This window comes from Panulirus ornatus, chromosome 11, assembly GCF_036320965.1.
Source record: "Panulirus ornatus isolate Po-2019 chromosome 11, ASM3632096v1, whole genome shotgun sequence".
Taxonomy (NCBI): Eukaryota; Metazoa; Arthropoda; class Malacostraca; order Decapoda; family Palinuridae; genus Panulirus; species Panulirus ornatus.
Window position 1 is genome coordinate 42,163,465 of NC_092234.1, and position 23,075 is coordinate 42,186,539.

A 23,075-nucleotide genomic window follows, 5' to 3' on the forward strand; every position below is an offset into this window, starting at 1 on the left:
AACATAATAACATAAACAATATTCTCTAAATACTCAAATTAAAAGTAATTTCCAGTAACATAATAACATAAACAATATTCTCTAAATGTTGTTACTAATAGTGCTGGCTGTCGTAGAAGCTTGGAGTAGTGGGAATCATAGCAGCTAGAAGTTTTGTTAATTATGATAACTAGGAGTGTTAGTAACCACAGCAGGCAGTGATGGTATTCGTGTTTGCTAGGTGTGATAGTAGTCATAACAGTCAGAGGTGGTGGTAATCATAGCAACTATGTGTTGGCACTTATAGCAGCTAGGGTGCTTGCAGTCGGAAACTTGGAGTACTTTTCATGTAGTAGTTGGTAGTAATCAAAGAAGCTAGGAGGGAGTGCTGGTAAGCATGGCTAGGAGTGATGGAATAGTAGATAGGAATGTCGGTAATCATAGGAGTTATGAGAGTGTTGACAGTCATGACAGTTAGGAATGCCTAATTGCAGCAGCTCATTTTGGTGGTAATGAATGCATCCAGGTGTATTGGTGACCAGTGGCACCGTTAAGGGAATGGTGGTAATCATAAAGGATAAGATGGAAGAGAAGGTTATAAGAGATTTCAGTTTTTATTGTAATTACTGAGGACATCTGTAAACCGTATGATGTTACATGTAGTTCAAGTATCTATCAGAGATGTAAGCAGTATAGTGCTTTGTTTTCCAGGAGCGTCTAAACTGAAGCGTTGCAAACCAAAGGCTGACGGTTGTAATGTATGGTTATATCCCTAGAAAATTCTACGTTTAGGATGTGGTCTAAATTCTAAGAAGTACTGGGCTACTTTTTCCCCAGGAGAAACAAGGAAATGAGAATATACTAGCAAAATATTGACCAAAATTAAGTTGCCCTAAAACATTTTGCCTGACTTTTGATAGGTTTGGTTGGGTTTCCATTAAGAAGTCGTTATACCTTTAAGTTAAAGAAATTCAGCTATCTGCGAGAGCTATATATAATCAGAATACTTTTAATGGAGTATCGTAACGTTAAGTTTACCATTTCTAGCTTCGTTGTCCCCAGGAAGCTTAATCAAGTATTTTGTTGGCTGAAGCAGAGGTATTTCAAGTGAACACATCTCAACACGAAGGAAAACAGAATCATCATATTATTGTTTGATTTCACGGGAAAGGTCAGGTGAGGTCTGTAAGGTCATTAAAGTTTCCTTATGTCTTTGCTTATCCTGGGAGGGTTTTAATACCAAGCCAGACCTCCTTACGTCACTTCTTTCTCGTTAAAGTTGCCTTGTCTCCGTGTGAATAGCTTCGCATCGGAAAATGTGCACAGCTATTTTCCCAAGTGTTGGAAGGGTGGATATTGTAGTTAGTGTTCTTTCCCGCTGTACTACGTAGCACTGTTTTATTATATTCGTTTCGTTCTTTGAAAGTTCCTTGTACAAAGCGGTGTGTTAGTATGTTGTCTGAGAAAACAGAAGATAGAATAACATCACGTTAAAGACAAAGGAGAAGAGGAATTTCACGCCGAATATATTTTCAACTTGTTAGTAGTAACAACTGGTACTGGTGTTATTGCTACGACATCATAACCAACCACTATCTTAAAAGTCATCATCTACGTTGTAGGTGGTAGTGACGCGAGGTGGCAACCGTTGCTCACATGAACCGTTGTGAAGGGACTAGATTAGCCTAGGGTGACAGGTGTTGGGCGGCTCGTCTCTGAAGGAAAATCACCTGCTATTCAGATGCTCTGGAGCTTAAGTTCCCGCAACCCGTTAGCAGGTCGGGGTGGACCTTTTGTGGCGGAAGTATCGGCCACTACCAGCCACTAACGTGGCGATCATCGCTCACGAAAACCTCACTTGTATGGAATACCCTTATCCGCCATAGGAGCGCGGCCAGTGAGAAGGAGGTGCAGGAGGTACATCGTGCCCAGGCCCGGGGGTCCAAAAGGAGGCCCGGGAATTTTTGGGATCTCGGAAAATTTTTGCATATATTGGAGACTAGCATTCGACACCTCTCTCATCTTCCATACCCTTTTTGGTCTTACAGTTCATGGCACAAAACCATTTTGGTTAGAAAGAGGATGACTAATAGAGAAGAAAAGGGAACCCGAAGGAAACTTTGTAGCCCCTGATAATATTCCTGTCAGAGGCCCAGCATAGGGTTGGCGCTCATTTTACACCCACCGGAACGGGAAGGTCGTAGTTTACTCTGTGCCGTTGGCAATTTGTATGATTTCTATGATATATATGATATATATATATGATATATATATATATATATATATATATATATATATATATATATATATATATATATATTTTTTTTTTATATATATATATATATATATATATATATATATATATATATATGTTACTTCAGAACCCCTTTTCCAGGAGCTCCTGGAGCCTCAAAGCTGTGCTGCTTCCAGTAGCAGGGAGACGGTGCATTATTTTATATTGAGTTATTAGTTTTTCGACACGATTGTGCTTCCTTTCGTTAACAAACAATTATAAAGCCTCGCCAACGGTGTGAGTGAAACAAAGCTCAATGGTAATGGGGAAGAATGGTTTGGATGTCTTAGTTGTAGTCTGGTGATAGAACAAGAATCAAGAGCTGTAGGAGTGTGTGAAAAAGTGTCTGGAAATGAATTCTAGACTGATGTGGGTAAAATGAAAGTGGATTGCTAGAGATGGATGATTATTGGTGCTTATGTACCTTACAATGAGAAGGAAGATCATGAGAAGCAAGTGTTTTGAGAGCAGCTTAGTGAGTGTGTCAGCAGTTGTGATTAAGCGACCGGGTATTGGTGATGGATGATTTGAATGCGACGATGAGTAAAGCTGATGGTGAAAGAGCAAAGAGGCGTTTAGGCAGTACTTATAGGGAAGGAGTGCAAATGATTGGTGGAGTATAAGAGAAAGCGGCAGGAGGTCAAGAGGAAGGTGCAGGGGCTTAAAAAGTGGGCAAATGAGAGTTGGGGTGAGCAAGTATCAATAAACTTTAGGGAGAATGAAATGATTTAGAGGTTAATAATGTGCAAATAACAAGAGAAAATAAGAACATGTGAAAGGGGCAAAAGGGGAAGTGGTAACAGGTAGTGATGAAGTGAGATGGAATGAGTTTTTTGAAGGACTGTTGAATGTTTGGGTCGGGATGGTATACGAAGTGAGTCATGAAAAATGGTTTAGGGAAGAGGTGGTGAAAGCCTTACGTGAGATGAAATATGGCAAGGCGGCTGAAGTGGATGGTATTACGGTTGAATGTCTGAAGAAAGGGGGTGACTGTGTTGTTAATTGGTTGATAGGGCTTTTCATTGTGTGTCTGGGTCATGGTGAGGTGCCTGAGGATTAGCAGAATACATTTATAATGTCACTGTGTCAAGGAAAGGGGGATAAAGTTGTGTGGTCCTACTACAGAAGTATAAGTTTGTTGAGTGTATCTAGTAACCTGTATGGGAAAGTTATTTCTTGACAGGGTTAAGGCATGTACAGAGCACCATGCTGGGGTGGAGCAGTGTCGTTTCAGTAGTGGTAGTGGATCAGAATTTTTCTTTAAAGAATGTGTGAGAAATACTTACAAAAACAGATGGATTTGTATATGATATTTAAGGATCTGGAGAAATCATATGATGGGGTTGATAGAGATGCCTTGTGGAAGGTCGTAAGAATATACGGTATTGGAAGAAGGCTGCTAGAAGATGTAAGAAGTTTATAGCAAGAGTGTGAGGCATGTATACGAGTAGAAAGAGAGTGAATGGTTTCAAGTGAAGGTTGGTCTACGGCAGGAATGTGTGTTATTACCATGGTTGTTCAGTTTGTTTATGGATGGGGTGGTGAGGGAGGTAAATATGAGAGTCTTGGATAGAGAGGTGAGTATGCAGTTTGTAGGGGACGAGAGGGCATGTGAAGTGAGTCATTTGTTTTTTTGCTGATGATAAAGCATTGATGACAGATTCGCTTGAGAAACTGCAAATGTTGTTGACTTAAGTTTGGAAGAGTGTGTGAAAGGAGGAAGTAGAAAATAAGTGTAAATAAAAGCAAGGTTATTGGGCTTAGTAGGGTTAAAGGACAGGTTAGCTGTGGTATATGAATGGAGAAAACTTGGAGGAATTGAAGTGTTTTAAATACCTGGGAGTAAACCTGGCAGCGAATGGAACCATGGATGCGGAAGTGATTCATAGGGTGGGGAAGGGTCGAAGGCTCTGGGAGCGATGGAGAATGTGTTAAAAGAGAGGACGTTAACTGGAGGACAAAAATGGGTATGTTTGAAGGCATACTAGTCCCAACAAAATTATATGGATGAGATATAGGCTTCAGATGAGGCTGTGCGAAGTTGGGTGGATGTGTTGGAATCGCAGTATTTGAGGACAGTATGTGGTGTGAGGTGGTTTGATCGAATAGGTAATGAAAAAGGTAAAAGAGATGTGTGGCAATACAAAGAGAGTGGTTGAGAAAGCTGCAAAGGGTGTGCTGAAATGGTTCGGATATATGGAGAGAATTGAGTGAGGAAAGGTTGACAAAGAGGGCATCTGTTTCAGAAGTGGAGGGAACAAGGTGAAAGGGGAGACCAAATTTAAGATGGAAGGATGGAGTGAAAGAGATTTTGAACGATCGGAGTTTGAACATGCAGGAGGCTGAAAGGTATGCACGGTATAAAGTGAATTGGAACTGTGTGGTGCACTGAGGCCGAAGTGCTGTCATTGGACTAAATCAGGGCATGTGAAGCGTCCGGAGCAAACCATAGAAAGGTCTGTGGGGCCTGGATGTGGATAGAGAGCCTAGGTTCGATGCATTACACATGGCAGCTAGGAAAGAGATGTGAGTGAATACGGCCTTTCCTTATTTGTTCCTGGCGTTACCTTCCTAACGTGGGCAACCATGATCAAGTATAATATATATATATATATATATATATATATATATATATATATATATATATATATATATATAGATAGATAGATAGATAGATAGATAGATATTTTCATACTATTCGCCATTTCCCGCATTAGCGAGGTAGCGTTAAGAACAGAGGGCTGGGCCTTTGAGGGAATATCCTCACCTGGCCCCCTTCTCTGTTCTTTCTTTTGGGGAAAAAAAAATGAGAGGGGAGGATTTCCAGCCCCCCCCCCGCTCCCTTCCCTTTTAGTCGCCTTCTACGACACGCAGGGAATACGTGTAAAGTATTCTTTCTCCCTTATCCCCAGGGATAATATATATATATATATATATATATATATATATATATATATATATATATATATATATATATATAGAGAGAGAGAGAGAGAGAGAGAGAGAGAGAGAGAGAGAGAGAGAGAGAGAGAATAAATTTTTTCCTGTGATTAATAGTACTTTTAGAAGCATTAAAAGAGATTTGCTCTGTGTTTAGTAAAGTTAGCGAGAGCATCCGTTTGAGGACACAACTGGAGCTCTTCCTTGTGTATATGATATTTCCTGTACACAGTTACATGTATGGTTTTCAGTCAGCTCAATTTATATTTGTACTACCAGTTTTTAATATGTTTATTTCTAGATGACTTTCGCTTCTTTGTTGATGTTTCAGGTTAACAACGGGAGAAGAGGGAGAAAGTCCCACCTCACGAACTGATGACGATCCCGTGTGAGCAAAGGCAGACAGATAGGCATGTGGTATGTTATACAGAGGTGGAGCTAACACCCAGGCCTTTGCTATACTGATATATACAGAACCTAGGCTGACAACGAGTCCTTTGCTTTACTGATATATACAGAACCTGTGCTGACAACGAGTCCTTTGCTTTACTAATATATACAGAACCTGGGCTGACACCCAGGGCATGCTATGGTGTCATACACAGGCCCGGAACTGGCGTCCTGGACTTGCTGTACAGCTATATACAGAACGCAGTGATACCTCAGGCCCTGCCATAGTGCTGTATGCAGACCCTGTACCTCATACAGTGAGGACCACGTATATAGAACTTTCATGTAATGAAGACTCAGTGTGGTTAGAACGTGCCACTGTGAAGACCATTCATAAGAACTTTATAAAGTGAGGATAGATCACATCACTGGTTGCTATGGGTGAGAGGATCTGAACACGGAGTTAATGTTTCTTGATCGAACTTTAAAACACGCTTCGAAATCGTGAGGCAGCACCAGAGTTCGACTCGAGACTGCGGTACGACGTGAGGGTGAAGGCATCCTACAGCTACAGTGAAGCAATCGTGGCCAGGAGCTGATGCAACTTAAACTCAGATCTGCTTAAGCCCACCGGCTACTTCACTCAGCTCAAGTGTGACAGAGGCCCGAGGTGATCCAAGCTTAGCAGGTAGTAAACCAGTCTTGCCTCAGAACGCCCCTGGCTGCTGCTGACTACCACCAGGGTTCATCAGGATGATGCTCAATTCCTTGAGCTTCTTGCCGACGACGCTGACGCTGGCCACGCTGGTGCCGCTGCTGCGCGTGGTTCTGCAGCCCATCATGCGGGAGGCGCGGCAGGCCACCCTCCAGTTCAACCGACCAGAGCCGTTCAACCACTACTACGACTTCATCGTAGGTGAGTGGCGTTGGGTCGTCGTCAGATGGAAGGAAGTAATGTAATTGGTCCTGGAGGCCATGGTTGGCCATTCGCTAGACTTATATATAATAATTATAAAGATAATCGTATGACAAAGATTACAGAGTGACCTGGTGCCGTGTGACCTGTGTCGGCAGTGGGAGCGGGGTCAGCGGGCAGCGTGGTGGCGTCCAGACTGTCGGAAGTCCCTGGCTGGAGGGTGCTGGTGCTGGAGGCCGGGGGACCCCCGCCGACGGAGAGCTACGTGCCGGGTTGGGTGGCGCTCAACTACCTGCCTGACAACCTCAACTGGGACTACCACACTGTGCCGCAGAAACACGGTCTCAAGAACTTCCTCGGGAGGGTGAGTCTTATTAAACCACCTGGACATTAACTCATATCGAAGTAGTTATTTCATCACTGACTGAAGTACTTTGGATCTAGAGTAATTTTGCTTACGGACATTACTTGAGTAACGAAGTATGTCTATACTTTATACACCGTATCTGGTCAAGAGCTTGAAAATTCGAGAGAGAGAGAGAGAGAGAGAGAGAGAGAGAGAGAGAGAGAGAGAGAGAGAGAGAGAGAGAGAGAGAGAGAGAGAGAGAGAGAGAGAGAGATTTAAGTGAAAAGACAGAGGGGTATCTATAGGTGGAGAGAAAGAATAGCATTAAGGTGAAGACAGAAATAGCCGGATATTTAGTTGGAGAGGGAGAGAGAAAGACAGTATTAAGGTGTAGACAGAAAGAGGGGTATTAAGGTGAAGACAGACGGATATTTAGGTGAAGACAGACATAGGGTTATTTAGCGTTTCCTGTGTCATCTTTCTTTTATTAAAGGTTCAGCCACTTCCATGTAGGATGTTGTAACACAATGGAAACATACGGGTCACTGAAGCGTATATACAGTAAAACTCGTAACGCAGGTCTATGGGACGAGGCGCCACACCCGGGGGGATTCACGGGTGTAACGCTAATTACGCCAGGAAAGTGTGTGGAACTAATACAATTTTACGGTAACATGACAATGAGAGGTAAGTCCTGGACCGTTACTAATTGGTTGTACGGTTCAGATTTACCAGAGGTGATGTGATGGAAACCATTATAAATACATGGAAAATAAGCACGTCTTCATTTCAAACCCGAGCCGGGTGGGGTGTGTTCAATCCATTTCTTTTTTCTGACATTTAAAGGAAGTTTGTAGTCGTCGCATCTAAGAGTATATTAGTATTTATTTAATGTATTTGTTTCCTGTTTCGTAAATTGTACCCGGTTGGTCGAAGGGTATATTGGGTACTGGAGGCCACACCCCTCCTATCCCTTGGCATTAGATTTTTTATAATGGATCAGACTGGAGGTCTTTGACAAAATATTGATATAAATGCTTACCTCTTTAGGTGATTGATAAGGAAATATTTTCCAATGAAAGAAGTGATAGCAAATCTGAAAAACACTAGTGGTTGGAATCCCCGTGTGCCACCACCTGAATTTTGTCACGTAACTTGAACACGCTCATTTTGGCTGTCGTGAGCAGTCTTATAAGATTTTATATTGGTACCGAGTAGACATTAGTATGTCCTCTTTATTCTTCATATAGGCAAGCTGACAATACATTTCATTTTCTAGTCACACATTCATCTAGAGTGAATAATTATGTATTATCGCTCAATGATGCTCTGATCTTCGGAACTTGTATGTAGTTTTGCAGATTGTTTCGCTGTCTCCTCATAGGCAACGATTGTTGAGGTAGCCATGTCTCCGTAGACCAGTGTTGGGCTGGGAGAGTCGAACCCATGGCCAGGATAACCTTTTTAAAGCCCCGTAGAAAAAAAAAGATCAACTGGTTGAACTTGACGCCTGAGTTGCGTGACTATAGCCTATGTGTGCGTCGTCCAGCGAACTGCGGTGGGAGGCGCTGTCGATGTGCACTCATTCGTCTGCTCCAGCGTCAGGGTTACTGTGTGACACGAGAAGAGCGATAGTTCTACGTAACATGAGAAGGTTGTACGTTTTTGAGTCGTGTGTGGGGAAGTAACTGCCAGAGGTAATTGACCCGTGTATCACAGAGATGACGAGGCATTTCATTTGCCACGCTGAGTTATTTCGTGAGGCAGCCAGACTTAACAGTTGATGGAAATGTGATATCTCATTAACGTTCGTATCATTATCATTGGTCATTAGACTTGTTCTTCACTGCATGTTATGTCTTTCCCTCCCATGGTATATGTCTGTCTCTGTCTCTCCTTCCTATAAACTTCACCCTGCTCCTGCTACTTAGGTTATAAATCTTGTTGGTGTAGGTAATTAATGGTTTGTGTTGTGGTTAGCGTGGGAGGATTCCCCACGCCAGGGTGGTTGGCGGAGGCTCCACGACCAACGGGATGCTGTACGTGCGAGGCAACAGACGCGACTTCGACCACTGGGCCTCCCTCGGCAACACCGGCTGGGACTACGAGAGCGTCCTCTACTACTTCAAGAAGTCGGAGGACTATCGAGGCCGCACAACCAAACACACAGGTGGGTGGCGCCTCGCCACAACCACCCCTCTCCCTGAGGAGTAGTTGGCAACATACGTATGAAAGAAAACCTCCTTCAGGATATAAGAGACAAATTCGAATTATCGGTAAAGATATTATGAATGATTTCCACTAGAATTTTATGAGCTTGTGTGTTTTCAACACTTGCATGCACATATACTCTGTCTTATCCTACAAATAAAAGCCACAAGTCTTTTAATTAAGTTTTTATCGAATTATTTTATTTATTTCAAGAGAATGATAAATAACTGCCATTAGAGGAGACCGTTACTGTGGCCTGTTAGTAACAGGCCGAATTTAGTAACAGCCCAGGGCTCTTCTAACAATCTCGTTTGTAAAAGTTACCTTGTGACTATTACAGTTAACGGTACTATGTTTCTGAACACCACCAAATGTCAGTAGCGAGGTAACTTCCGGTTGTAGAATATGATGGCGAATGGAGTGGACATTTTCTGGCTCCAACCGAGAAGTCTGGGTACTTGTAGTTGTTTTATCAAATTAACTTTTCATCATGAAAACTTCATTTTCATTTGTGTATTTTTGGAATAGTATTGGTATCTTGTGATGGATAGAGCGGCCGGTTTGAACACAGAATAAGCAGATTTAAGTTGCAAGATGAGAGGCGTGAGTGGCGAAGGAAGCGAGTACATCCTGTGCCCTACAGACTAACACACAAGTACTGTATAGGTTCCTCCTTTCCAGGGCGGTACCACGGCCAGGGTGGACCTCTGGCTGTCACCCCCAACGCCAAGACAGGCCAGCTGGCGCGGGCCTTCCTCCGCGCCGGCCGCCAGCTGGGACTCAAAACCGTCGACCCTAACGCTGCCGAGCAGCTAGGTGAGGCCTCACACCACCTCCACCACCACCACCATGCACGTCCTCATTCACCCGAGTCGAGGCCATCATGCACGTCGTCAGCTTGCCATCCTGGCATAAGCAACCCCATTCACCTCTCATTCTGCAGCTCTGCCATCTTTAATGCCATGATCTCCTGCAGCATGCTGCCGTGATGCCCTATGCTTGCTGGTAGTTATGTTTCCTTCAAGAACTGCAGAACAGTAGCTGCAGCAAGGAGACTGAGCAGATACTTTGCTCCTACCCTTGACACCATTCAGAGGACTGGTTGGTCTGACACCACCATCCTCGTAATTTTCACTGATCAACTCCCTCCATCATAAGAATTATGTGAAACATATTTTTACATTAGTACATCGTTATCTTATTGAAATAAAAATGTTTTTTCCTGCCTCCGGGAGGTCACGTCAAGAACAGAAAAACAACGGCCTCATTTACAGACATCCATTCTCAAGATGTCATGTATAATGCACTGAAAACCTACTTTCTACAGACATGCATGGTTTACCATGACCGCTTCGTATTCCCTGGTCGAGCCTTTTGTGACCCCTTATTACTTTCTACAGCCAAGCGTCACAGACATGCATGGTTTACCATGACCGCTTCGTATTCCCTGGTCGAGCCTTTTGTGACCCCTTGTTCCATTTCATTCTGTCTATCCCACGCACGCCTCCCACCCTCCTGTATGTTCTGATCCAATCATCTTTGCCCTAACAGACGCTGACCACTACCTCCGCACTGACCGCTCCCTCCACACATTCCTCACTGCATCCAAGCCTTTTAGTTAGCTCCATCTCCCACTCTCTAACTCACTTCACACCCACTGGTTCCATTTCCTATGGCTGCTGCCACTCTTAAACCATCCTGTCGTATCTCTAGTTGGGTATGGTGAACCTGTTGTGGTCCACTCAAGTCTGAATTGAGTAGGGTGAGCCTGCTGTAAAACTTAGTACGTTTACAGACTTTGCAGTACATCTTCCTGGCATAAAACCTTTAATGAATTTATTTTCCAGCAGTGTTGGCGGGTTCTGTGTGGTGTCCGGTGAGATGATCATGATAATCCTTTTCACCGAATTCCCTCTCTAGGAAACGCATTGTTATGCACTAGCTGCCAATCCTGTGTCAGTGGGGGAGAACCGTAGGCTGGGGAGAGGAAGCCGTGTCCATGTGTAGATCATTTGAGCTGTGAATGAGGTAGTATAAGACAGTCTGGGTAGCACTAAGAACAACGTTGTTTGCTTGGTAGGATTTTCCCTGCCGGAGTACAACGTGTGTGATGGGGTGAGGTGCTCCACAGCTTGGGCCTACCTCAGACCAGCAGCCTCCAGACCCAACCTGCACATCCTTCACAGTGCTACTGTCCTCAAGGTAGGTCTCCCCCACACCCCTCACAACACCCTTCCAAAGACCCTGCTCAAGGGTTAAGGATCATCCTTGTAATAATAACGTAACCTAGGATATTCCAAGCGTCTGTCCCCTTACATGGAGATATCAGAAGCAAGAATAAGTAAAGCTTCTAATCGTCTGCTGGATAGTCCTCAGTCCAATGTTGACAAGATGGTGGGTATTCGTTTGCCATCCTCGCACATCAGTTGCATTATTTAGTAATTCTATATCTAACAAATCTGATAAAACAATGCAACCAATGATTATTATCGTATAAACAAAATAAGATATTGAAATTGAAAGAGATTATCCTTCCTAGAATGTTTGTTTATCTAACCACATCACACGTTTCTGTTGCATCATATAGTTTTGAATCATGAAGGCAGATGTTAAATACATTGAACCTTACCGCCATTTTGTATCTGCCCTTCCCTACAGGTGCTGTTCAACAAATACAAGAGAGCCACCGGTGTTGTGTACAGGTACGGAGGCAAGGTGAGTCATGGTTCATAGGAGTCTTGCATGGGTAGGGTGATGGTTCCACCTGCATCTGCCATGATGCAGACGAATGGATAGAGTGAAGTGACTGTGTTTCAGGCGAATCTATCCTGGATAAGTTGTAGATTCCCTCATGGTCCTTATGAGTCGTTAGGTCCAGAACACGTCATGGTTTAGAGTAGCATCCTATGGTGCACTTGAGTTGTGTATTATTTGAACTTTTTTATTCATTTAGTTCCATACTGATTCAGCTGAACTTGGCAAGGTTTATGTTTCTCTGGAACTATATGCATACTTGAATCAAATGTAAGTTTCATGAGTGTATTGTTTCAAATTCATTTCATAGTCCAATTGAATCTTGTCAAGGTCACAAGATGATTCTTACTCTGGTCTAGGCAGTACTTTTATGGTCTAGGTGAGTCTGGGATGGTCTATGTAAGTTTTGGAAATCCTTCCCTATTTTTGAAAGCTATTTGTGGATCACTTTGATTAGCAAAGTATGTAAGGAACACTCCCCTTCTACGTGTAATTTACTTTCATTATTAGTAATCCAGGCACTAAAGCATACCTTTGCAGTAATGGTAATAGCAATCTCGATAAACAAAACATGCAGAAATTAACGAGCTGTTTGTGATTAAAGTTAAGAAGACTTTTATTCCAGGTTGTGACTGCACGGGCTCGTCGGGAGGTGATTGTATCAGCTGGAGCACTGGCATCACCCAAGGTGCTCATGCTGTCAGGTGTTGGACCACAGTACCACCTTCATGATCATGGCGTCAGTACTTATGTTATATTGTTTGATGGTGTTTATCAATCATTTATCAGCTGATTAGATGTAGTATAAGGACATAGGAGTAAAGGAAATAGCAGAGGGCTTACAAACCCATATAAGGCAATTTCTTGAACTGTACAAAGGTGTACTAAAAGGGACAGTAGTGTATTGTTTAGAGCAGCCTTTTTGTTGAAGAGTTGAACAGTTCCCAGTGCTGTGGTTGTGATGATTTAAATACTTTGAGTAAATGGTAAATATTCACATTGATTTAGTCATTGGTAGCAATCGAGTCACCTGAGTTGCTGTAGATGTTTGGAGTCTTATAGTAATAATCTACCGGAAATATATGTATAATACTTTTTAAATTTTGGTTTATTTCAGGTGAAGTTGGTTGCAGACGTTCCTGGTGTGGGCCAGAACCTGCAGGACCACCTGGGAGTGTACGGCCTCGCCTGGACCATCAAACCCAACTCTGTCAGTATGGAGAATGCCTTCAGCTTTCCTTCCATCTCACAATATGTCCACCACAGGAAAGGTCAGCACTAAGTCAGCCCTCTGGTCACTGGGATGATACAGAGAGCAGGTGTGGTAGTGGGAATGTTGCATGCCAGCTAGTTCTGGAAGCTTCTTTTCCATTGAGAGAGGCCACAGATGCTACACATCTGACCATTAGCTGTTTCTTTTGAATATTGGATGACCAGTAACTAAGAAATATTGTTCCTTGGTTAGCATTGATTTGTTTAGCTTGGTTGTAGATCAGTGTTTTCCAAACGTTTTTGATCGCTACCCCTAGATACAATTTTTCGCAGCCTGTTGACCCAAAGGGCTGATATACGTAAAATACACTATGTGTGCAACACAATGTTGTTCATGCAGTGTTCACACACTGACATAACACATAAGTGAGCGCTATTTACAAAACTGGGGAAACAAGTGAAGTTTGTGGGAAATGTGTTTGATTATATGGCCTTGAACGGGTAAGTGGCAGCATTTTACGGTTCAGGGTTATATACATTCTTGCCAATGACCACATCGTCCTTTTTAGGGCCATGCAATTCATACATCCTCAGAACAGGCACTGCTCCACATCAATACATCTTCATCACAGCTTTAATGGGTAAGACACCGGCAAAAACTTACTTTGTTTTTTTTATAACTAATACCTCACCCTTCCCCAGTACAGCCGGATGTTGCAGAATCGTTGCTGAGGGATGAGTGTCACTACTCACGTTTTCTCTGGGTGACTTGGCGTACTAGTATTAGATGTGACTGACTTGAGCATATATCAAGTATATATGGAGGCTTTATTTGCAACATTTTAGTTTTGTCATTATTTCCACAATTTTTCATAATTCTCCAGTATCATTATGTAATTATGATAAGAATTATTCTGTATTTTTGCCAGAAATAAATTATCCGCCCAAAGACCTACTCTAACCTTCAGGGACTTCCTTCAGACCTCCGTTTGGGTCACAAACTTGAGTTTGGGAATCACTATTAAGTGTTCAGTGTCCCAGGAAAGCAAGTTGAGTGTGATGTAATTCAACAGGTCCATGGGCATCGCCCTTGGGAGACTATGCTAGCGCTTGGGTGAAGGTAACGAAAGCTGGAGACCCATTGTACCCAGACATCCAACTCTACCTCTCGCCCGCTGTCTTCAGCATGGACATGGGCTTCTTCATCCCTTACATCTACAACTTTGATAAGGCAGTAAGACAGTTGTCTTTCTCTTCAGCTGGGAGGGAGCAGGGTGTATTTTATCTAGTGGATAGGCAGGATAGGGGTAATTTACTGTTATAATGTTACACTGCATGCAGCTGGGATCAGGCCATGCTTCTCAGAAGTATTTTAGTAATGTGTTGTTTGATAAGATGATGTTGGTTGTAACATTGGACCTTTCACATTAGTCTCCCTCGCCTGGGATATTGATCAAGTTTCTTTGGGTATCTATACTGTTTAGAAGGCAGTCACATTTCCATTTTGCTATTTTGATATGGCATTTGTGTTCCATTTGTATTTTTTCCTTCATTTCTTACAGTGCAACTAACTTTTAATTTTTATCACAGTTATACACATAACTATATGTTCTTTACTACCAAAGGAGTCATTATTTTGTTGTTGCAGAGTATTTGTAATTAGATTATCTAGGTTGATAGTTGCTCCCTCTCCACTCTGAACAGGAGGAATAAGCTTTCCTCTTTTTTTCCCAACCAGGACATGTGCCATTCAGTGACTTTTTATGCTTTAGATTGGTTCATATTTTTTTCATTGATTATGCAGGTTGAGGTGATAAGTAATTATGCTTTCATCCTTGTGTCCAGAAATATGTTGAGTACAGCCGACCACTGTTTGGTACCCAAGGATTTACAGTGAATCTGTATTTGCTGAGACCGAAGAGCCGTGGGGCTGTCTTCCTCAGGTCCAGACACCCTGAGGCACTCCCTGTCATTGATCCCAACTACCTCAGTCACCCTGATGACCTCATTACCCTTGTTAATGGTTGGTTCCCTTTGGCATTGTAGTCTGTGCATGTAGTTGGTAGTTAAATAATTTTGGATTAAACATTACAATTATTCAATTAATCGAATTGATTAGAGTTATGCAGCACAACTGTAGATGAGTATGATAAAGAAATGTAGATAGAATGGAGAGAGTACTGAGGCAAACTACCAAGATGCTATCTGGGCTAAAACAAGTTGGATGAGACTAAACAAAATGACTAGATTTATTTAACTTGTAAAAAAGAAAGTTTAAGAGATGATCTAATGCAGGTATTCAAAATTATCAAAGGCTTTGATAATGATTTATCTAACAAGCTACTTAAGGAAAGATTCATCTGATTTTACTTCTTGTAATGTTTACAAACTCATGGGCAAATGTTTGACCTCAGTTGAGGGGAATTTACCTGATAGAGTAGTTGAAAGCAGTACCATAAGTATGTCTAAGAATAGACAATAAATACTTTGCTTCAGATTAGTAGACTGCCATTATTAGCATGTGCTAAGTTATGTGAAAAGTTTACAAGCTTATGCCTTTGAAACATATTTGTCGTTCTACTCTTACCACAGTAATGCATTAGTTTCTGATTTCTGCCACTATCACTAACAGCCACAATAGGACCCAAAATATAGTCTGACTCTACTTCTATTGAGAGGGAGGGCTCAGACAGTAGCAGTAATAGCCCTTCCTATGACCCTTCCTTCTCTGATAGACCTGCCTCTTTTTCTTTTCACTATACCAACATTCATGGTCTCTAGTAACCTCTATTCTGTTGAACACCATCTGTCTAGTACTTCTCCTAATATCTCACTTCTCTCTGAGATTCATTTGTGTAATGTTGTTCTCATTTGCCCGTTTCTCTTATCCAACTGTAATCCCAAATGATTCTGGTTCATAGGTGGTGTCTGTGCTTATTCCAACATCAGCACACCTAAGGCAGACCTCGAGGACCTTGAGTCCCCAAACATTAATGTTATCTGGCTCAGTGTGTATTCCAACTATCTCGGTTTTCCTTTGTTTTGCCTACTGCTCTCCTGTTTCTACAAATTTTATCTTTCTTCCTTTCTCCGACTGTATAAACTCCTTCCTTGAGGCTGACATACTTTCACTCGCAAACCCAGACTCTTTACCTTGGGGGTTTCAATGTTCTCCTTAGGGAATGGTTGAGTTCCTGCCATATGGATGATGGGGGGATTGAAGCCCTCATATTTTCCATTCTCTGTGATATAGAGCAAAGTATCACCTACCTCACCTATATTCTTTGCTGTGACCACTTTCCGAATATTCAGGATCTATTTTTCACATCTAATCCTTCCCATTGTAGCTACAGTCTCACCTTTAATTGGTTCATCTGACCACACAGTCATAAATGAGCCTGTTTTAACAACATCTTCCCCTCTAAATGTAAGTATGGCACCTCAACAAAAGTGGCTGAAAAAATTTAAGAAAATTGATTTTTGAGTTTCCATGGTTAGATTACTTTCTCTTGTGGTGCTTCTGTCTCCGGAAAACGCATAGCGGAGGTTATTGTCATGGGAATGGAAGCATTTACATGATTCAACTGTTCCTGTTCTAAGGCCATACTAGCAAGGGATCAGGCATGTTAGGCTTGGAAGAACTCTCCTTCCTCCGACTCCCATTCTCTATTTATCACAGCCTGTAATCACTGCAAGTACATTATCCAAGAGGCAAAGTGTTCCTTTATTCATAAGAAGTGCTGTGAACTTTCCACCTCTTTCTGGTCTTTAGCTAAGGGCATTCCTATCAACTTATGTCAGTCTACCTTTCCTTTGCTTTCTGTCCTGATTGTACTATTCCTGTCTATCCCATAGACAAAGCAACTCTCTTTGGTTCTTATTTCTCCTCTTTCTCTCCCATGGAAGACTCTGTCATTCCTTCACCCCCTGATGCTCTTCTTACTAACCCTTCCTCATAATCTCTTTTTGAATTATCCAGAAAGCACTTCCCTTTCTGGCCACAAGCAAAGCTTATGGACCTTATGGCATCCATCCCCATGTGCTGAAAGAGTGTGCCTCTGGAGTTGCCCTGTGCTTACTTGTCTGTTCTATTTGTGTTTAAAACCTAGAACTTTACCCTCCTCTTGGAAGCATGACTTGGGATATCTCTTCCCTAAGGGGGCCAACCATTCTAACTCCTGTAACTATCATCCTGGTGTTTTGACATCTACTATTTCCAGAGTCTGAATCCCTTCTCAACTCCCATATCCTTAGACACCTTGAATCTTAGTTTTCTTTGATCACCAGTATGGTTTTTGCCAAGTGAGAGCCATTGGTAATATTCTTTCCTATCTTACTATTGTCTGGTCTTTATTCCTCAAAGGTTTTGGTAAATCATATGTAATACCCCTTGATGTAGTCAAAGCTTTTGATAGGATATGGCATTGGGGTCTAATCTCTAAGCTCCCCTCTTTTGGCTTCACTCTCTCACTTTGCTCTCATATCTAGCTTCATCTCTGACTGGTCTCTCTCAGTGGTTGTCGATAGATCAAGCTCTACCCATCTCTCCATCAACAGAGGTGCACCTCAATTTTCTGTCCTGTCTCTGACACTTTTTCTCCTTTTTATCACGATTTCCTTTCTTTTACAAATATCCAAATGCACTCATATGCTAACAACTCAACTCTGCATTCCTTCACATCCTTCGGTTTTGCTCCTTCTTTCAGTTAATTTGTGTATCATTTCAACACAACTTCCCAAATAAATTCAGACTTGGACATGATATCTCAGTGGAGTAGATGAAATCTAGTTAAGTATAATGCTTCCAAGACCCACTTTCTGCCCATCTCTATTGAAAATTCCTCACAACTTTCCTCTATCCTTCATCATTTCTGTAATTCCATTTCTTGACTCAGTGAATATACTTGGTATTATTGTAACATGCATGCTATCATGAAAACCTCACATTACAAAAATACCTAAGTCTGCTTCTAAGAAAGTGGGAGTCTGTTTAGATGTTGAAATTTCGTTTCTTCTGAACAGTTGCTCCATTTATACAAAGGATTTATCCATCCTTGTAAGGAGTAATGCTCACACATCTAGTATGATTCTAGCTGTGCAGTCTGATTTAAGAGAGTTGAGTCAAAAGTGGTTTGACTTGTCAAGCATCCTAAGCAAACATCAAAACTTGACCCACTTGCCCTACACCACAGTGTTAGTTCACCATTATCATATAAAATGCTTTGGTTTATGCTTGTGAGAGCCGGTTGACTGTGTGTCCCAACCACTGGCTAGACAACACAGTACTTGGAAAGCTGCTATGTTGCTTGATTATTGCATGGCAATTGGCAGCTCAAGAGTGAGCCTTTTTGATTACTGTTTCTTTCCCTACTCCTGGAAGCTTGGGACTTTCTACTGTCTCGTCTTTCCCAGTAACTATGGCCTGGCACTTTTGAAATGAGTTTTTCACCTCCAAAATTTATGAATGTTTTTCCTTGTCTCTTTTCCCTTTCATTAACCTCTTCATATTTCAGCCAAGACCCACACTTGATGTGGACTTTTTTCTGACAGGAGCCTCCTGCATAAAAAAACTGTCTGTTGCTATTTGCATTCCTTTGTATTCCTTTAATGTTATATGGGTGTGCTGTGATCGTTATGTGTTCAGTACATTAGTTCAGATGCATTTCTGATTGAAATTTCTATTTTTGAGGGTATGAGGATTGGTTGTAATTATTTTTTTTTTTATACTTTGTCGCTGTCTCCCGCGTTTGCGAGGTAGCGCAAGGAAACAGACGAAAGAAATGGCCCAACCCCCCCCCCATACACATGTATATACATACGTCCACACACGCAAATATACATACCTGCACAGCTTTCCATGGCTTACCCCAGACGCTTCACATGCCTTGATTCAATCTACTGACAGCACGTCAACCCCGGTATACCACATCGCTCCAATTCACTCTATTCCTTGCCCTCCTTTCACCCTCCTGCATGTTCAGGCCCCGATCACACAAAATCTTTTTCACTCCATCTTTCCACCTCCAATTTGGTCTCCCTCTTCTCCTTGTTCCCTCCACCTCCGACACATATATCCTCTTGGTCAATCTTTCCTCACTCATCCTCTCCATGTGCCCAAACCACTTCAAAACACCCTCTTCTGCTCTCTCAACCACGCTCTTTTTATTTCCACACATCTCTCTTACCCTTACGTTACTCACTCGATCAAACCACCTCACACCACACATTGTCCTCAAACATCTCATTTCCAGCACATCCATCCTCCTGCGCACAACTCTATCCATAGCCCACGCCTCGCAACCATACAACATTGTTGGAACCACTATTCCTTCAAACAAACCCATTTTTGCTTTCCGAGATAATGTTCTCGACTTCCACACATTCTTCAAGGCCCCCAGAATTTTCGCCCCCTCCCCCACCCTATGATCCACTTCCGCTTCCATGGTTCCATCCGCTGCCAGATCCACTCCCAGATATCTAAAACACTTCACTTCCTCCAGTTTTTCTCCATTCAAACTCACCTCCCAATTGACTTGACCCTCAACCCTACTGTACCTAATAACCTTGCTCTTATTCACATTTACTCTTAACTTTCTTCTTCCACACACTTTACCAAACTCAGTCACCAGCTTCTGCAGTTTCTCACATGAATCAGCCACCAGCGCTGTATCATCAGCGAACAACAACTGACTCACTTCCCAAGCTCTCTCATCCCCAACAGACTTCATACTTGCCCTTCTTTCCAAAACTCTTGCATTTACCTCCCTAACAACCCCATCCATAATCAAATTAAACAACCATGGAGACATCACACACCCCTGCCGCAAACCTACATTCACTGAGAACCAATCACTTTCCTCTCTTCCTACACGTACACATGCCTTACATCCTCGATAAAAACTTTTCACTGCTTCTAACAACTTTCCTCCCACACCATATATTCTTAATACCTTCCACAGAGCATCTCTATCAACTCTATCATATGCCTTCTCCAGATCCATAAATGCTACATACAAATCCATTTGCTTTTCTAAGTATTTCTCACATACATTCTTCAAAGCAAACACCTGATCCACACATCCTCTACCACTTCTGAAACCACACTGCTCTTCCCCAATCTGATGCTCTGTACATGCCTTCACCCTCTCAATCAATGCCCTCCCATATAATTTACCAGGTTGTAATTACCTTAATGAAAATGATTCATAAACATGCTTAATACATTGGCAAGGTTAGCTGAACTTCCAGGTAATGATGACATTGGAAAGAGGAGTGAACATCACCTACACAATAATTAATGGGTTTGTATAGAACCAGGCTGATTTTTACCCATATCTAGCAGGTGTAGAGGAGTGCAACTTGACAACCACTGAGGTGCTGGCTAACTTTCCAGCCATCACTAACCCTCCCGGTAGTACTGTGAGGTGCTGGCTTGCTACAAAGCTGTCACTAATGCTTTCAGCGTACTGCACTACCCGCCTGGGTATCAGGAGGGTTAGTGACTGCTGTGAAGCGAGGCAGCATCTGAGTTGCACTCCTCTGACCCAGGTAGCTCTTTTCATTCTGCGTCACCTACATGTGGACTGCTGGCATTCTGTCAACAAACATAAAATCTCTCCTTGTCATATATAACTCTTGACAACACTTAACAGCTCATTTTTCATAATTCTAGATTTTCCTGTGGTGAGCACTATGCGCTAGCCCTGCCTTTTGGCAAAATTGTAGGAGCAGTAGATAGAAGTAGAAGATAGGAATATTTAGGAAGGAGCACTAGGTAGAAACGTTAGGGAGAAGAAGGAGGTAGGAGCATTAGGTATTAGTCAGTAGGAACATTAGTTAGGAACCTGTTAAGGGTGAGGTGCTAAAGGCTAAGAAGCGGTGCTGGAGTTCACTAGTTATGGAGCTTCTATTGCCATGGCCACCCCCTTGAGAGAGTTCCAATTCAGACATGTGTCAGAGATATTACAGATTGATAGATAGATTCTGAAGTTTGGCCTTAGATTTATATGCTGTTTTGATATCAGTTACATGTGAGAGACATCATTTTACAATAGTTGGTAACATGAAAAATCATCATACAACCTCAATTTAGAGGGATAGGTAACAGATAGCATGAGCAAACATCATATCTCATCACTTTAGAAAGAAAGGTGCAATGAGTAATCATCATGTTACATCAATATATAGTGATAAATACCATGATCATGATGTCACATCTCTTTAGAACAATAGGTAGCAACTTGATGACTTGCATCCATCAACAAATTCTCATGTTAGTTATTGCAGCATAATTTCAAGGAGGTGACAACTATGGACTGTACTTTTTTCTCTGGTCATTCCTTAGTCTTTATACGTAGAGCTAACACTGGATAGTGGCTTTGTGTTTACTTGTTCTCTTGTCATTTCTTATTTATTATAGGTAGAGCTAACACTGGATGGTGGCTTTTTGTCTACTTGTCTCTGGTCATTTCTTAGTTATTATACATAGAGCTAACACTGGATGGTGGCTTTTTGTCTACTTGTAAAACCATGTTTTTATCCTAAACCTGTGAGCCCCTACAAATGTGTCCACATCTTTGTTGCAGGTGTCAAGTTCTTAATGGCATTGGGGAACACATCAGCTCTTAGGACTCGGTTCAAGGCAAAGTTCCACAGTATGGTAAGTTTTTTTTCCCGAGTCTTTAGCCATCTAATAATGTACATTATTTGATATTGCTGCTTACTTTCTTCTTTCTTTTATACATGTTTATTACTTCCTGCATGAGTGAGGTAGTGCCCAGAACAGATAACAGCCTTAGTGGATAAGAAAATTCCTTATTTGGCACTTTCCTCTGTTACTTCTTTTAGAAAGTAATATGAGGGCAGATTTCTAGACCCCTATTCCCACTCCTTCTAATCACCTTCTACAACTCAGGAGATACACGATCTCATGAAGGCAAGGGTTAAGATTTGTAAAGGTTTTAGGAAAAGAGGAAACAGTACTGGTAAGAAGAGACTGCTGAGAGTAAGTGAGCTTGGAAAAAGATTTGTGCGAGGAAATATCTGGAGAGATTGCATGAAGAATGGCAGGAGGTAATGAAGCAAGGGGATTGGGTGAGGAATGGGAAGTATGTAAGGAAGCATTGCTGGCATGTGCAAGAGATGCATGTGGCATGCGGAAGTTGGGAGGTGAGCGGATTAGAATGGGCTGTGAGTAGTGGGATGCAGAGGAAAGGTTTCTAGTGAATGCAAAAAGAGGTATTTGGGTTATATTGACTAGGAAGGAGTGCAAATGATTGGAGGATGCATAAAAGAAAGCAGCAGTTCAAGAAGGTGCAGGGGTTGAAAAAGAGGTAAATGAGAGTTGGGGTGAGCGAGTATCAGTAAACTTAGGGAGAATAAGATGTTTTGGAAGGAGGTTGATGAAGTGCAAAAAACAAGAGAGCAAATAGGAACATCAGTGAAGGGAGCAAAAGGGGAAGTGGTAACATGTAATGATGAAGTGAGGAGGAGATGGAGTAAGTATTATGAAGGACTGTTGAATGTGTTAGATGATAGGATGGTAGATGTAGTCAGGATGGTATGCAAAGTGTTAGTGTCATGAAGAGTGGTTTGGTGAAGAGAGAAGATGTGGTGAAAGCCTTACGAGGTATGAAATGTGGCAAGGCAGCTGGAATGGATGGTATTGCTGTTGAATTTGTTAAGAAAGGGGGTGATGGTGATCTTGATTGGGTAGTTTGGATTTTCTATGTATGTATGGATCAGGGGGAAGTGTCTGAGGATTGGCAGAATTCATTGTATGAAGACAAGGGGAATAAAGGTGAGTATTCAGACTACAGAGGTGTAAGTTTCTTGAGTGTACCTGGTAAGTTGTATGGGAGGGTTGTGTTTTAGAGAGTGAAGGCATGTACAGAGCATCAGTTTGGGCAGGAACCGTGTAGTTTCAGAAGTGGTAGAGGATGCTTGGATCATGTGTTTGCACTGAAGAATGTGTGTGAGAAATACTTAGAGAAATGGAGGGATATGGCATTTATGGATCTGGAGAAATGGATGGA

The 23,075-nt window shown here is 42.1% G+C and overlaps 1 protein-coding gene across 4 annotated transcripts in view; it reads left to right on the top strand.

Annotated features, from left to right (window-relative positions):
• The window catches only part of LOC139751427 (L-sorbose 1-dehydrogenase-like), an 87,917-nt gene that overhangs the window by 482 nt on the left and 64,360 nt on the right, over positions 1-23,075 (top strand). For 3 of the 4 annotated variants that reach the window (XR_011713345.1, XM_071666834.1, XM_071666833.1), the window contains exons 2-12: positions 5,544-6,518; positions 6,677-6,882; positions 8,845-9,034; positions 9,757-9,891; positions 11,156-11,277; positions 11,734-11,790; positions 12,455-12,568; positions 12,947-13,100; positions 14,115-14,275; positions 14,887-15,064; positions 21,627-21,700. Coding sequence is in view for 3 of the 4 variants with exons in the window: in XM_071666834.1 (XP_071522935.1) it covers positions 6,356-6,518; positions 6,677-6,882; positions 8,845-9,034; positions 9,757-9,891; positions 11,156-11,277; positions 11,734-11,790; positions 12,455-12,568; positions 12,947-13,100; positions 14,115-14,275; positions 14,887-15,064; positions 21,627-21,700 (1,554 nt within the window). In the remaining variant the exon portion in view is untranslated. The remainder of the gene's footprint in view (positions 1-5,543; positions 6,519-6,676; positions 6,883-8,844; positions 9,035-9,756; positions 9,892-11,155; positions 11,278-11,733; positions 11,791-12,454; positions 12,569-12,946; positions 13,101-14,114; positions 14,276-14,886; positions 15,065-21,626; positions 21,701-23,075) is intronic. The other variant, XM_071666835.1, reaches the window with a different exon arrangement.